The following is a 13800-nucleotide window of genomic DNA, read 5'->3' as shown; positions in this document are numbered from 1 at the left end:
CATGGACTTAGCTATTTAGCTGACTAAAATGCTGACTAAAAACACTGAATAAAAAGACTAAATAACTACACAATATGATGATTTAGTCACACTCTTCACATAGGCTGTTATACTACAGGGCTACGTAGAATCGCATGATCTGTTCAACTGAGGATGTGGGCGATTTTACCAGAGGTGGCATCATGAGGAGATGATTTAGAGAAAAAAATCGTTTTTGTCAAAAAATGACTTGGGCCTTTATTTTAGGAAGGTGATGATATGGAACTCGGCCTTCTCATCGAGCTTTGCCTGAAGGATCACACCTTTATCAGCTCGCCCAGACTTTCTGGCCACAGAGGAGGACTTCCTGCGGTGTTCAGAAGCCCCTTCGTATGTCGCTTAGTGAGCACTGGATCATTCTCTTCTTTCAAAATTCAAATGATTAAAGTTGGATGTACTAATCCTTTTACTCTGGACCTTGCTTTTACTCTTGGTTCGAATATTGATTCTTTATTCTCCGACGATCTTTTTATTACCGATCACAACTATATTTTATTTGATTTCCTCAACGACCTTTCTGCTGTTAACTTTCCATTTAGACTCTGTTATGCAGTGATGTTGACTACTTGGTGCAATCTTTTAATGAACACTGCCTTCTAGCACTGGATAAAGTAGCCCCTATTAAAACTATATCAGCTCCTTTGATCAAGTCCCTCAGATAAATGACAATATTCGCTCTCTAAAGAGTCGAGCGCCTATGGAAATCCACCCGACTACACGTCCGCTATTTTTCAATAATATGGTGAAAGATGTCAGAGCTACCTACTTCTCTGATCTTGTGTCTAACAATCGGCGCAATCTAAAAGTTTTATTTGACCCTATTAGTAATATTGTAATTCCTGCATCACCTGCTGTTCCAATGTTTTCAAGTGAAGAATGTAACAAATTTCTGTCTTTCTTTGTGGGCAAGATCAATGATATAAGATCAAACATTGTCCTCTCACCTTTCCCCCTATTTCGTGCTCCTCTCGGCCTACAATCTTAGAGAGTTTTTCTCCAGTAACACTCCAAGATCTTATTAATTTGATCAATCGTACGAAAACTTCCTCTTGCCGCCTTGACATTTTACCAACATCTCCTTTTTGAAAATGTCATTGGCTCTATCTGGCCGTGTCCTTACAAGCTGTTATTCAACTACTTTTTAAAAAAGCTAACCTTGATCCTTCTCTAGTCACAGTTACAGGGCCATCTCCAAGTTGCCTTTTGTATCCTAAATTTTAGAAAAGTGTTTGCTAAGCAGCTCACAACTGCAATAGATGATCTTTGAATAGTTAGGGTCTGGCTTCCACCAGTTGCACTCAACAGAAACAGCTGTTCTGAGAGTCTTGAATAATATCTTGATGCATGGAGATGCAGGAGAATGTTTGGTGTTGGTGCTGTTGGATCTCAGTGCAGGTTTTCTACACTGTGGACCACCGTATCTTGCTTGAGTTCTCTTCCTACCTCTCTGATAGGAATCTTGCAGTTTCTGTTGGCAATTTTGCCTCCTCATCTGAAACTCTGTAGTGTGGTGTTCCCTAGGGTTCAGTCCTTGGTCCTATCCTGTTTGCCTTGTATAGTGTTTCCCCTTGGACTGATAATAAGGCGCTTTAAAGGTATCTCCTATCACTTCTATGCAGATGACATTCAATTATATGTCAAAACATAAATTGTCAGTTTTAAATAAGTGCCTAAACACTATAAAAAAACTAGATGGCAGATAATTTCTTACATCTAAATGCAGACAAAACAGAAATCCTTATTCCTGCCTCTCCTAGTCTTGTCCCTGAGATAAGGGATGGTCTTGTGTCTCTTACCTCGTCAGTTAAGTCATCCATAAGAAAATTAGGTGTCACTATGAACCAGGTTCTGACTGGCTCCTAAACTTTGGAACTCTCTCCCTTTGGATGTAAGATCTGTGGACAATGTGGACAACTGTAAAAAACAGCTCAAGACTCATTTGTTTAGACTTGCCTTTGCATCATTTTTCTATTTTCTTTATTTAGTTCTATGTCTGTATGTTTATGCTTTATTTCTGTGTGGTTGAAAGCTCTAGAAAAGCTTGTTAGTTGACCTTGAGATGAGATTATCTGTGAAACTATTTTCAAAGTCAGTAATAAAATCTCACTTGTCCAGCAACTTTCTGGATTTTTCAAAGTGTGACTTGTAGCGACTGTCTTCTTAAGAAAAATGACAGTATTGGTCATTTCAGCCAACGTCCGATAACGATATACTGTATGTTTACATTCAAGTGACAAAGACCTCTTGTGTCAGTAGGAATTATGATTCCTGTTGTCAAAAAAACCACAAGGATCTATTCTCCTCTTGTTTTTTCTGCTGACAGTCAATGTTGGTTTCGTCGGCTCGGGTTGAAAGTAGAAAAAAACAGACTGAAAATAAGGAAAAGCACAATTGGTCCCATTTACGGACTGACATCTAGAGACTGATTGGCTTCTACTGATAGGAGCCTCAGATCAGAAAACACTTAATAGGATATGTTCAAAATTTTTCAAGTGTGTCTTAAACCAGCAGTCAGGTGTCCATAGTAACAGTGAAAGAGGTTTTCCTCGCTGTAATCATTCCTCTTGTTCATACTGGATATTAAAAGATCCTTCAAATGTTCTTTCAATGGAAGTGATGGAGGCCAAAATCCACAGTGTGTCCACACAGTCATTTAAAAGTCTCTGTGAAGCTTATATTCAGCTTCAGCAGTCTGAGTTAGTCATATCAAGTGGATATCTGACACATTTACAGTCTTTTTAGCATCAAATTCCCTCTTTGTGTTTCCCTGTTGAGCTGCAGGTGGAAGTATAGCAACAAAAAGAGGAACTTTGGCACTAAAAAGACTAACGTTGAAAGATATCTACTTGATTTGACTCATTTGGACGCTGAAGCTTCATATTAGCTTCAGATAAACTTTTAAATACATTTTTTTTCTACAGAAGAACTGTGGATTTTGTCCTCCATCACTTCCATTGTAAGGTCATTATGAAGGGATCTTCTAATGGTCAGTATGAACAGGAGGAATGATTACAGCAAGAAAAACAGGTTTCACTGTTCATTTGGGCTCCTGACTGTTGGTTTAAGAAGCACTTGAAAAACTGTGAACCCGTCCTTTAAAGTTGTTGTTCAGGAGAACAGTTACAAACTATTTTGTCATTTCATTTTAAAGATTTCTGTTTACAGGAGGTATATACTGAGATATACTTTCCTTTTCGTGTAAAGTCTGAATTTATTAGATTGTTGGACAACAACAACTACTAGTAGCTACTACTGAGCCGCCACTGCCACAACTACTACTAACCATTCAATTATTATATATATATATAATCATTATTATTTTGTTTCATTAAGCTCAGCAAAACATATTACTTTGATTAAAATTAAATAAAGTAGCTGTGAGCGAGTAAGTGGCAGAAGTAGGTGGGAGGAAATAAAAGAGAGAAATGATTGTGTTCAATTGTGTTGAGTGAAAAAAGAGGGAGAGAGTTTGAGTGTACATTATAGAGAGAGGAGGTGGGGGTGAGGAGGTGGGGGGGAGGTTGAGTGAGCGAGAGAAAGGGGAGGAGACAGCGGAGAGAGAGAGAGAGAGAGAGAGAGAGAGTGTGTGTGTGAATATGACTTTATTCGGGAGTCTGATCACACACGGAGCTCCAGTGAGCGGAGAGAGGAGGAGAGCAGAGCGGCTTCAGCTGTACAGACATCAGATGAGAGAGAGAGAGAGAGGACCTGATGATGAAAACACTCTTCTCTCAAACATACTTCACTCATTTAACCAAACTGTCACAACTCTAACTTTGGCTCCATGCGTCTTTTTGGCACAAAAAAACCTGCAACTTTCCATCTCCATCCCCAAAGTAAGCTGCTATAAAAACAACCTCGGGAGTATTTAAATTCTTCAGGCTGAAATAGATCAGATATTCACTTCTTGTGAGCATAAACATGACACTTTTAATGGAGCTGTTGGAGCTGAACGCGTATGTTACGGACGTGGTGCTTTACGCGCAAAGCGGTGAAGTCTGCCCGAGAGTTTTACTCTTCTTTTTTGGAAACGCTGTAAAAACGCGGGTGTGAAACGTTGAGAAATCTGTTTGCAGTTTGAAGCTTTGTTGCGTTTTAAACTCCCATCATCCCGTTTTGCCTTCGGTGAAAGTTTGTGCGTTTATTTAACGTTTCAGGTCAATTCTCAAGACTTTGTATGAGGTGAAATACACTGTGACGCGGCTAAGAGACATAGAAGGGATAAAACTGACTCTTTATTATCGGTGTTGCCTTTGAATAAAAGTCCACTTTATGGCTGCTGCGTTATTCCGCACAATAAAGCCAGAGGAAATGTCCTCCCGCTGAACAAACAGCGCTATCAGTCAATCTCTCTCTCCCTCTCTCTCTCTCTCTCTCTCCCCCTCTCTCTCTCTAACTCTCTCTCGCTCTCTCTCGAGCGCAGAGGACAGCACACACACACACGCGCGCGCGCGAACACACATATGCGCACACACACCACACGCAGGCGCTCGCCGACATACCGACACACACTGCCGCCGCCGCCGCCGCTGCTGTATCACACCAATGTCATTGCCGAGCTCGTGCTGCTGAGAGCCGCACGCTCACTGACTGACTGACTGACCGACTGACTGCTCTCCTCCAGGTCCGCTGTTCCCACAGACACCCACCGACCAGGCACACACCAGGAGGAGGATGGCCGGGGACGGGATGCCTTTCTCGGATGGAGAGCCGGCGGCGGTGCCCGCCTAGAGTCCGGAGCTCCTGCACCGGGAAACAACAACATCAGACAAGACTGTTCCTCTGTCTTTAATCGGTGAAATAATCACCTCTTAGATCCACTGATCCATTGATCCCATTGATTGGTGAGTGGGAAGAAAGAGAAGGGGGGAGCCCGCGCGCACCGGAGACACCGGGACCATGATCCGGAGCTGCACGGGGTTTATCTGTGAAGGATAGAGCCGCCAAGAAGAAAAGAAAGAAGAAATAATAAAGGAGAAGGTTTATCATCTTTTCTGCTCGTGCAATATACATTAACTAATCCCGCTCATCTATTGATCCATTGATTGGTGACTGTTTGTTTTGCGCACCGGAGAGACCGGGACCATGATCCGGATTTGCTTGAGAGTTATATCCAAAGGTTAGAGAAGAAAAGAAGAATAAAAAGACAACAAAAAGAAAGGTTGTTGCTCATCTTCATTTACTGAATCGATACGTCTATTGATCCCAGTGATCGGTGACTGCTCTGTGTTGGGAGAAAGAACCGGAGGTTAAACTAAGAGGCGGGAGCGCATCGGAGACAGCCGGGACCATGATCAGGATCTTCCCGGATTTCAGCGTCCAGGTGACAGCCTCGGCTGCCGGAGGAGCCGTGGGTGGAGGCGGAGGAGGCGGCGGAGGCGGTGGGATGGTGACCGGACCCCCGGTGGGTCGGGTGCCGGTGCCGGTCCCCGGAGCCACGAACGGGACCCCGCAGAGCGTGCAGGGAATCACCGCCTACCAGCAAAGGTATGTGGGAAGCTGCAGAAAACGACCTGTAGCGTTACTGGTGTGGGATAGAAAATTAGTTTAATCTAAATTTAAGAAAAGTGCGCACATCCACACTGAAGGAAAAACACTTTAATATTCATTTGGTGTGTTTTTTGGTCCTTGAACGTGAGTTTTCATGGAGATTTTAGTATAATTTTCCAAAGATATTTCCTTTTTATTGCACTAAAATCTATCATAAATCTTCTTCACAGGACATTTCTATGTTCAGGTACAGTTGGGCATCTTTAACTCAGTGGACACTTTTTGTTTGATATTGTTTTTAAAGATATTTAGCTATCAGTTGGTATTTTATATCAAAGCTTTCAAAATCATCCATAACCCCAGCGTGCAGCTCCATCAGCCTTTATGCGTAAACCTGGATGGAGAGAGTTTAACCGTGATCAGTGAGGGTCTATGCGGGTGATAAATGTCACAAAATGTGGCCTTTTTTCTCAGTAATTTGCCTTTTTTTATTTTCAGTTTTTCCCTCTTTCTTCTGAAAAGGAAAGGAGCATCTGGTTACTTTTATGCCACGCAAGAGGATAAAATCCAATATCCACATTTCGGTTTTGGTATTATTAAGCGAGTTGTGCGCACAAGTGTTTGTGAGAAGAGGCAGAGAAGTGGCGTGTTCAGCAAAGACGGAAAGGATGAGGCGGCAGAGGAGGAATGGCAGAACCAAATAGAGGAGTGAAGTTCAACTATTGAAGCAGAAATAGAGGAGAGAAGTCCGGGTATTTCAGTAGAAAAAAACCAGCATGAGGTTCTGCTAATTCAGTGGAAACAGAGGAGGTAAATTATAGAAAATAGAGGAATGAGTTATTTCAGTAGAAAAAGAGAAATGTGGGTGTTTTCCAGCTGGTCATGAAGCCGCGGCTCCTCCAGTCCAGCCTGTTTTTTCTGGTGACAATTCACTCCATCCACCCCCCTGTTATTTCCTTATTTCTCCTCCACTCTGAATCTAAATGATTGCCTCCCTGTCCGGACGCTCAGTAGGGTTGTTTTTTCTAATCATCTGGAGCCGTGGGGGGGCCCAAACATACCACACACACACACACACACACACACACACACACACAAACATATTCTCGCCTTATTACCAGAAAACTCTCCGTATTATGAATGTGTGTGTAAAGTCTAAAAGCTATGGGGAGCAAACACGACATAAATCACAGCCAGGGCCTCTCCGAGTGCACTGAGAGCGTCTTAGCCCTCTAAAGCAACAAATACGGAGAGAATAAGGGCCGTATTGTTATTTAAAGCAGGGCTGCTGGGCTCACATACACCCTGGCTGCAGTGGACTGTATGTTTGCATCCATATGGAGAGGTGAGGATTAGACTTTGACGTGTTCTCGGATCATTTCCTCTGACATAAAACCTGCAGGAATTTAACTATGTCATCATCTGGCAGCTGGGGGACCCGACAGAACTCTCTTGAGGACCCTTAAAAGGCCCCCCAGACCCCAGTTTGGGAACAGCCGGTTTGAAACACAGGCCTCCGTTTCAAAGCCGAACTTCACCAGGAACGGTTTGATTATTTGTGCGCGGATCTCTAACAGCCGCAGAGCCTCGTTTCATCCAAACGGGACATTTCAAAAAAAAAAAAAAAAAAAATCTCCCCGTCCGTCCTCAGATCCTGCGTCTTCATCACCCCTCATCGTCTCGCTGCCCCTCTCCCTCTCTCTCTCTCTCTCTATACATAATGTTTCCCCCAACAAACAGCTGGGAGCTAATATGTTTATACATTACGCTCCATTATCCACGTCGCCTCCGTTTGACTGCTCTCAGTAAGCAGAGCTGAGATGGAGAGAGAGAGAGAGAAAGAGCAGCCAAACCTCATCCGCAAAGAACGGAGGGAGCGCTTGTTTCAGCGCCGCTGGACGAGGTTAAAATCGAATCAGGAGTGAGCCGGTGCCGTCTCGGCTCAGAGACGCTCACAGTCGGAGCAGAAAAACCACCGACTCCTGTGCTTTGATTTAACCTAAAATATCTTTAAATTTAAATCCCCAAAAACTCATCTGAGGTGGAGAAAAGGAAGGTGATGTTTGGACCTTTTCACTGATGTCAGTGCGGTTCTGCTGCTGCTGGGGGTCAAATCTGTGACCTTTCAGCTTGTCATGTGACCAAAAAGCCAGCACCTTCCTTGCTTCTGAATTGCACTGTGTGTCTTTTTCATGCACGGACGGCAACCAGAGAAGCAGCAAAGACCAACGTCAGTTTATTCCGACTCACTTTTAATGCAAATATTTTTATTTAGCTTCATTTTTAGAGTGAAATGAATCAGAATTTCTGCAGTAAATCACAGCATCTGCTGTCAAACTGCTGAGCATGATGAGGCAGAAGCACACGTCGATGCCTTTCCTGAATACATAACTACACGTGCGTTGATCGGCGGGCGGCGGGCTCATGACGATCGGGGGCTGGAGGTCACGCTTCTCCTCTCCAGTCTTTATTTTCCACCACAGCACCGCCTGTAACCCCGTGTTTGTGTGGAGAATACCCAGCATGCCTTTGACCTTGACAGGTCATTGGTATAGAGAGGGAGGCTTTTCAGCTTCCAGGGCTGCAGCCTGGGGGTTAATCACACAGCACACCGATTAGGTTACAATGAATTATACATTAAAAAAAAAGGAGGAATTTAAATGAATGTTGAGGAGAAAAAAAAAAAAGAGAGAGAGAGAAAGAAGAAGCAGTCGGTAGTTTCTGTTGGAGGATAATGAGCCATCGCTGACGTACAAACATCAAAGCCTGGAGGAAAATATATTTTAGTGGCCTAAAATATAAAAAGTGAGCAGAATAATTAGATTTCTGGAGATGAAAGGAGGAGTTTTGTTCACATTTAGAAGCTCATAAGAATCCCAAACATGCAGATGCAAACACCAAAACATGAGCGAGGCTTTTTGGAATGTGCACAAAAAACAAAACAAAAAAAAAATAACAGCAGTTTAGAAAAGTTAGTTGCTGAATTTGTAATTTGAAGTGAGACATTTGCTGTGATGTGTTTATTGTGACACTGAAGGAAGGAAAGAGAGTAGAGCAGAGGAGAGGAGGGTGTGTGTGTGTGTGTGTGTGTGTGTGTGTGTGTGTGTGTGTGGAGGTGCATAGATCTGATTTACAGGGCAACCATCCAAATAAATCACCCATCACCCCCCCCTCCCCCCTCCCTCCTCGCGCATGCTGGGTGGTGGTTTTTTGTGATGGTTAAAAAATTGGATAATAAGCCCGCGGTGCAACCTGTAATACAGGAAGAGAGGGAGAATTAAATAAAAAAACAAACACACACACACACACAAACTGACTCCAACTGCAACTGAGTGGCGTTGTTGCGCCGGGGCTGGAGAAAATACCGGAGATCTGTGGTGTCCCTTCTTTTTTCCCTGTGAGCAGCAAAGAGGAGAGAAAAATGCTCCGAAAAACCACAGAGACTCTGACCGCCGAGCGACGCTCCGCCGCGGGGATTTTAACGGGGATATAGAGACGCTGCAGCGGCGACGAGAATGTAAAGATTTGACGCGCCTGCTTTGCTTTTTTTTTCCTCCTCCCGGAGCGCATGCAGGAAATTCCTCTGTAGTGCCAGAACCGAAACGTGTGAAGAGAGAGAGAGAGAGAGACAGAGAGGGGAGAGACAGCGGGATCTGAGAGGCATCCACCCCCAGGTTCCCCCTCACTTCGCTCGGCATGCCTCTGCTGCTGCAGCCCGGTCCCTGCCTTCGCCTCCACCGCCCGTTGTTTCCACGCTGAGCAGCGGCGGCGGCGGCGGCGGCGGAGGAGAGAGACAAGCACGAGACGCACGCACAGCACAGCACAGCACAGCACGCACGCACGCTCAAACACACACACACATACACACACTCACACGTTCACACACACGGACATGGCTTTGTCTTAACACACCGACCATGACGCATTGCTGTCAGGGCGCAGCGCACCGCCGCGGCTCCGCGTCCACATAAATCTGAGGGGAGAAAAAAAAAAGAGGAAAAAAAAGAACAGAAAGTAAGAAATCAAATAATTGTTGCAGGAAGATGGCGCCCACCAAGCCGAGCATCCAGCAGGACCCGACGCGGAGAGAACGGTAACGGGGCTTGGATTTTTGTTCCTGCACACACTCCTCTTCCTCCTCTTCCTCCTCCTTCACTGCATGTTTACAGCTGCACACAAGCGGGTTTGAACGAACCGGCAGCCCGGCGGGTTGCCGGCTGTTCCGCGTCGCTTTGCGTTTTTATTGTGAGCCTGGAGGTGTCAGGAGGAACGCTGTTACCCTTTCCAGAGGAGGGTCGAGGTGTACGTGCCCGCGTGCGTGCGCGCCTGTGTGTGTGTGTGTGTGTGTGTGTGTGTGTGTGTTTGTGTGTGAGAGAGAGAATCAGAGGCTTGTGGCGGGGTAACAGGTCGGTTGGTTGACTGTTCGGGAGAAACGGAGGACAGTCTTTGCTTTGCCTGCTGTCGTCTCTCGCCTTTACTTGCTCGTGCATGTGTGTATGTGTGTGTGTGTAGCTTGACGTGCACGTGGGCGCGCGTGCAGTTTAGGAAGCCATGCAGTGTGTTGGCTCCAAGCAAGCAAGGTGTGTGTGTGTGTGTGTGTGTGTGTGAGCGTCGAGGAAAACATGTGCATCCATCGATGACAAACCTGCTCGTGTTTGTGTGGGCACGAGTACTACTGCTGTACTACTGTGTGTGTGTGTGTGTGTGTGTGTGTGTGTGTGTGTGTGTGTGTGGCTCAGAGGAAATAACAGGAAGTTTTTTTATGTGGAAGGATGTGCGTGGATTTACCTGTACAGAGCTCCACCTGAGCGTGACCCCAGAGGCGGTTCAGAGGCTGTGATTTTTAAGGTGGAGGGTCAAGGTTAGGGGGGGGGGTTTGGAATTAAGGGGTGGAAATATGAATAATTGTGTTTTCTGGATGTCAAATGTTTTCTGCTCAACTAGTGGATTCATGCACATGATGCTTCCCCACCACAGACACCACAGACACCATCCATCCTGTTCTACTCTATTCAGTACAGAACTGACACAGGTTGATTGTTTCCTCACCTGTTGATTTACAGATGACACATGATTCTGTTTTATTCTGTTGTGCAGAATGGGTTATGTTGGACACAATCATCTGGATGGAGATATATAAATATATAAATATATATATATATAAATATATATGTTTGTTTTTCCACCTGGTGATTCAGAGATGACGAGCAATCAGATAACTTTGATTCTTTTCTTTTCGTATTTCTTCCTGTTTCGTCTGCATTTGTTATTGACTGAGTGTCTCTTCTGCATTTTATTCTATTCTATTCTATTCTATTCTATTCTATTCATTCTATGGCATATAATTGTACATAATGGACACAGGTTGATGATAGGAATATATGTTTCTTCACCTGTTGATTGATTTAGAGAGGACACCTGACTATCATTCTGTACACATGCGGCACATCAGACGTGGTTTTTCTGGACAGGAATACATTTTTTTATTTGTTCACCTGTTGATTTAGAATCACAAGCAATCAGACAACATTGATTATTATCTACACTTATTTCTTCTTATCTGCATTTGGCATGTTATTGATTTGAAACACATTTCAAAATACATCTTCAGCCTGTTATTTCCAGTAGATTTTCTGCATTTTATTCTGCATATTACTGTAAATAAAGGCCACTGGTTCTTGGAGGAGAATCCTTATTACTTCACCTGTTGATTTAGAGCTGAAACATAACTGTTCTATTCTATTGCAAGTCTGGGAGATATTGATAATTAGTGGATAATGGACACGTATCATTTTCTATATATTTATATATTTGATTTGGTGGAAACAAAACTGTTGTTTCAGATGGGTTTCCTGCTCTCTGTTTTATTCTATTGAGTCTTTTGCATATTAGTGTAACTTTTATTTTCTGCTGTTTGGATTCTGTGACTTCTGCTTTTTAAGTTAAAAACAAGGCTGATGTCTTTATTACAGCATCACTGGATGATGATGCAGATTTGTTTGAAGCTGTTGATTAATTCTATTTATTCATTTTAGTCATTTTGTTTGACTTCAGTTTGGTCAGCTGATGTTATTCAGATGGATGGAGGATGATGAAATGCTCTCTCTCTCTCTCTCTCTCTCTCTCTCTCTCTCTCTCTCTCTCTCTCTCTCTCTCTCTCTCTCTCTCTCTCTCTCTCTGTGTGTTCTTTCCCCTCTTTGTAACCTCGACACTAACATCTATTGTTATAAAGAAAAAGGTGCAGCAGATAATTTGGTTCCAGCTCACTGAGGTCGTCTCTCTGCTCGACCGCTCCCCCCCCCCCCCCCCACCCCCCCCCCCCCCCGCCCTCGCCGGCTCGTCATGTCGCTGGTTTTATTTCCTCCAGTTTAACAACACAACACCTGCTCTGACAAACCCTCACTCTGGAGAAACGTTTGACTTACATTTGACTTATTGAGCAAAATCCTTTTGATTTTTGTTTTTGTCTTTTAACGCAGCATCTTTTACCACAGTGTTTCTGCAGGCCTGTAATTATTTGGAAAGACTCAGACGTGTGTTTGTTTGCGCCAGTAAATCTTGAAACCAGATAAATCTAACCCACTGTAGGGACAAAGAAGAGGCACCAGAACCAGACAACAGCTGGGATGTTGATGCAGTGACTTTCAGACCTGATTCACATCTGATCATTCGGTCTGAGTGTGAATATAAGTGCGAGTGCACAGACTCACATTTCCCGTCTGGATCACAAGACGTCAGATAAAACGCAACTTGAATTTTGTCTCTTCATAAATATCAATCCTGCAACTATTTTCCTTTTTAGCAGAATGTTTTCCTGCAGCGTGTCAGCAAAGACACTGAAAGCTTTAATAACTTTTCACTTTCTCATCATATCGAGAGCTTTATGCTCCTCAGACACTGTTTTGCTGTTAGCCAACGTGAGCTTTGATTTTTTCATATTTTGTGAACCGGAGATGTTTCAATACAAACTTTCTCCTCGTTATGAGGCGACGTTTCCTGAATGAAAGAATGTAAACAGGATTACTCGACTGTTCTCTTGCAAAGTCAGATTTCAATATTTACAACAATATAAAATCACATTTATCCCGTTGAATCAAACGGGTGTCCAACTAAAAATCCGGCTTTGTTTTAAGCTTATATTGCATGTAACATGGAAAGATGATAATGGGTTATATAGTAAACACAGACTGGTTTTTGCTCATCACTCCCACATGATGTTGTGACGGCTCGTCAACAGTCAACCGTTTAAAACCAATAACTGAACTATAAATCAGCTCCACCAGTAACATCCAGCTACACAGGATAGTGAAAGCAGCTGCTACTGTTAGAGCTCACTGGCAACGTCTTTCTCCAACAGAAATCTTTAAACCTAAACAAGAAATTCGACTGTTTGTCAGCGACTTTTAAAACATATGATGAGAACGATCGAGGTCACGGTTGAAGGAAACCATCGCTGACGTTTTCCCAACAAACAGCGTGCATGAAGAGAATTTACGGGATTTTGTGCTGAAGTACAACAACATAATTGATGTTGCTTCACATAATCATGGGATGAAAGATCACATCTGTAGATATGGAAGTAATATTATAAACAAGCAGCAAAACTGAGTCAAACCTGAAAAGCTGTGAAAATATTTTGTTTTTTCATATTTTAAACATCCAGTTAAGGACCAGCGGGAAAAAGCAGCACTCCCCCCTCCTTCATCACCACCACTGAGGTGCTCTTGAGCAAGGCCCTTCATCTCAAACCGCTCCAGTGAAGCTGCTCAGTGGGCGGCAGATTAAGACTGTGTGGTTTTACTGGGCGGCTTCCAGGCGTCAATGTGTGTAACTGTGTGAATGTGATTTAAGGCGTTCCTGCGACAAACAGAGGCTTCCTCTCAGTGAAACTTCCCTGAATAAATAAAGGATAAAAAAGATGTGTTTTATTACAGTGTTACACTGTTTATGACTTCATGTAGATTAAACAGACTACGGCTGCAGTCGGAGGCGTCGGGTCAACGCAGAGCAGCAGATTAACAGCCGGCTATTTGCATACGTGTCCTGTTTAAAGAGCAGAGAGCAGGCGGAGGGTCAAAGGTCAAATGTATAGAGCTGAAATTACACTTCGCTGCTGTCCAGCCTTTCACTTTCACAGATTCTGCTACAAAGAGGTTTTTATCCTTTTTTTTAATTTGTCTTGAACTGTGAGGAGACAGGAAGTTGTGACCTGACGGGAGGAAGTTGAATTGACGCTGTCGAGGATCAGACTTATTACCTGATATTACCTCG

The 13800-nt window shown here is 43.6% G+C and overlaps 1 protein-coding gene across 4 annotated transcripts in view; it reads left to right on the top strand.

The window, feature by feature from the left end:
• Positions 1–13800, top strand: part of LOC137199794 (neuronal PAS domain-containing protein 3) — a 373346-nt gene that overhangs the window by 18627 nt on the left and 340919 nt on the right. For 2 of the 4 annotated variants that reach the window (XM_067614341.1, XM_067614340.1), the window contains exon 2: positions 4664–5526. In XM_067614341.1, the coding sequence (XP_067470442.1) occupies positions 5330–5526 (197 nt within the window). In that variant the 5' untranslated portion in view covers positions 4664–5329. Of the gene's footprint in view, positions 1–4663; positions 5527–8764; positions 9623–13800 lie in introns of those variants that run through there. The other 2 variants (XM_067614343.1, XM_067614342.1) reach the window with 1 other exon arrangement.

Source organism: Thunnus thynnus, chromosome 16 (genome assembly GCF_963924715.1).
Source record: "Thunnus thynnus chromosome 16, fThuThy2.1, whole genome shotgun sequence".
Classification (NCBI taxonomy): Eukaryota; Metazoa; Chordata; class Actinopteri; order Scombriformes; family Scombridae; genus Thunnus; species Thunnus thynnus.
Note: the sequence above shows the minus strand (reverse complement) of the source record. Positions and strands in the feature narration are given on the sequence as shown.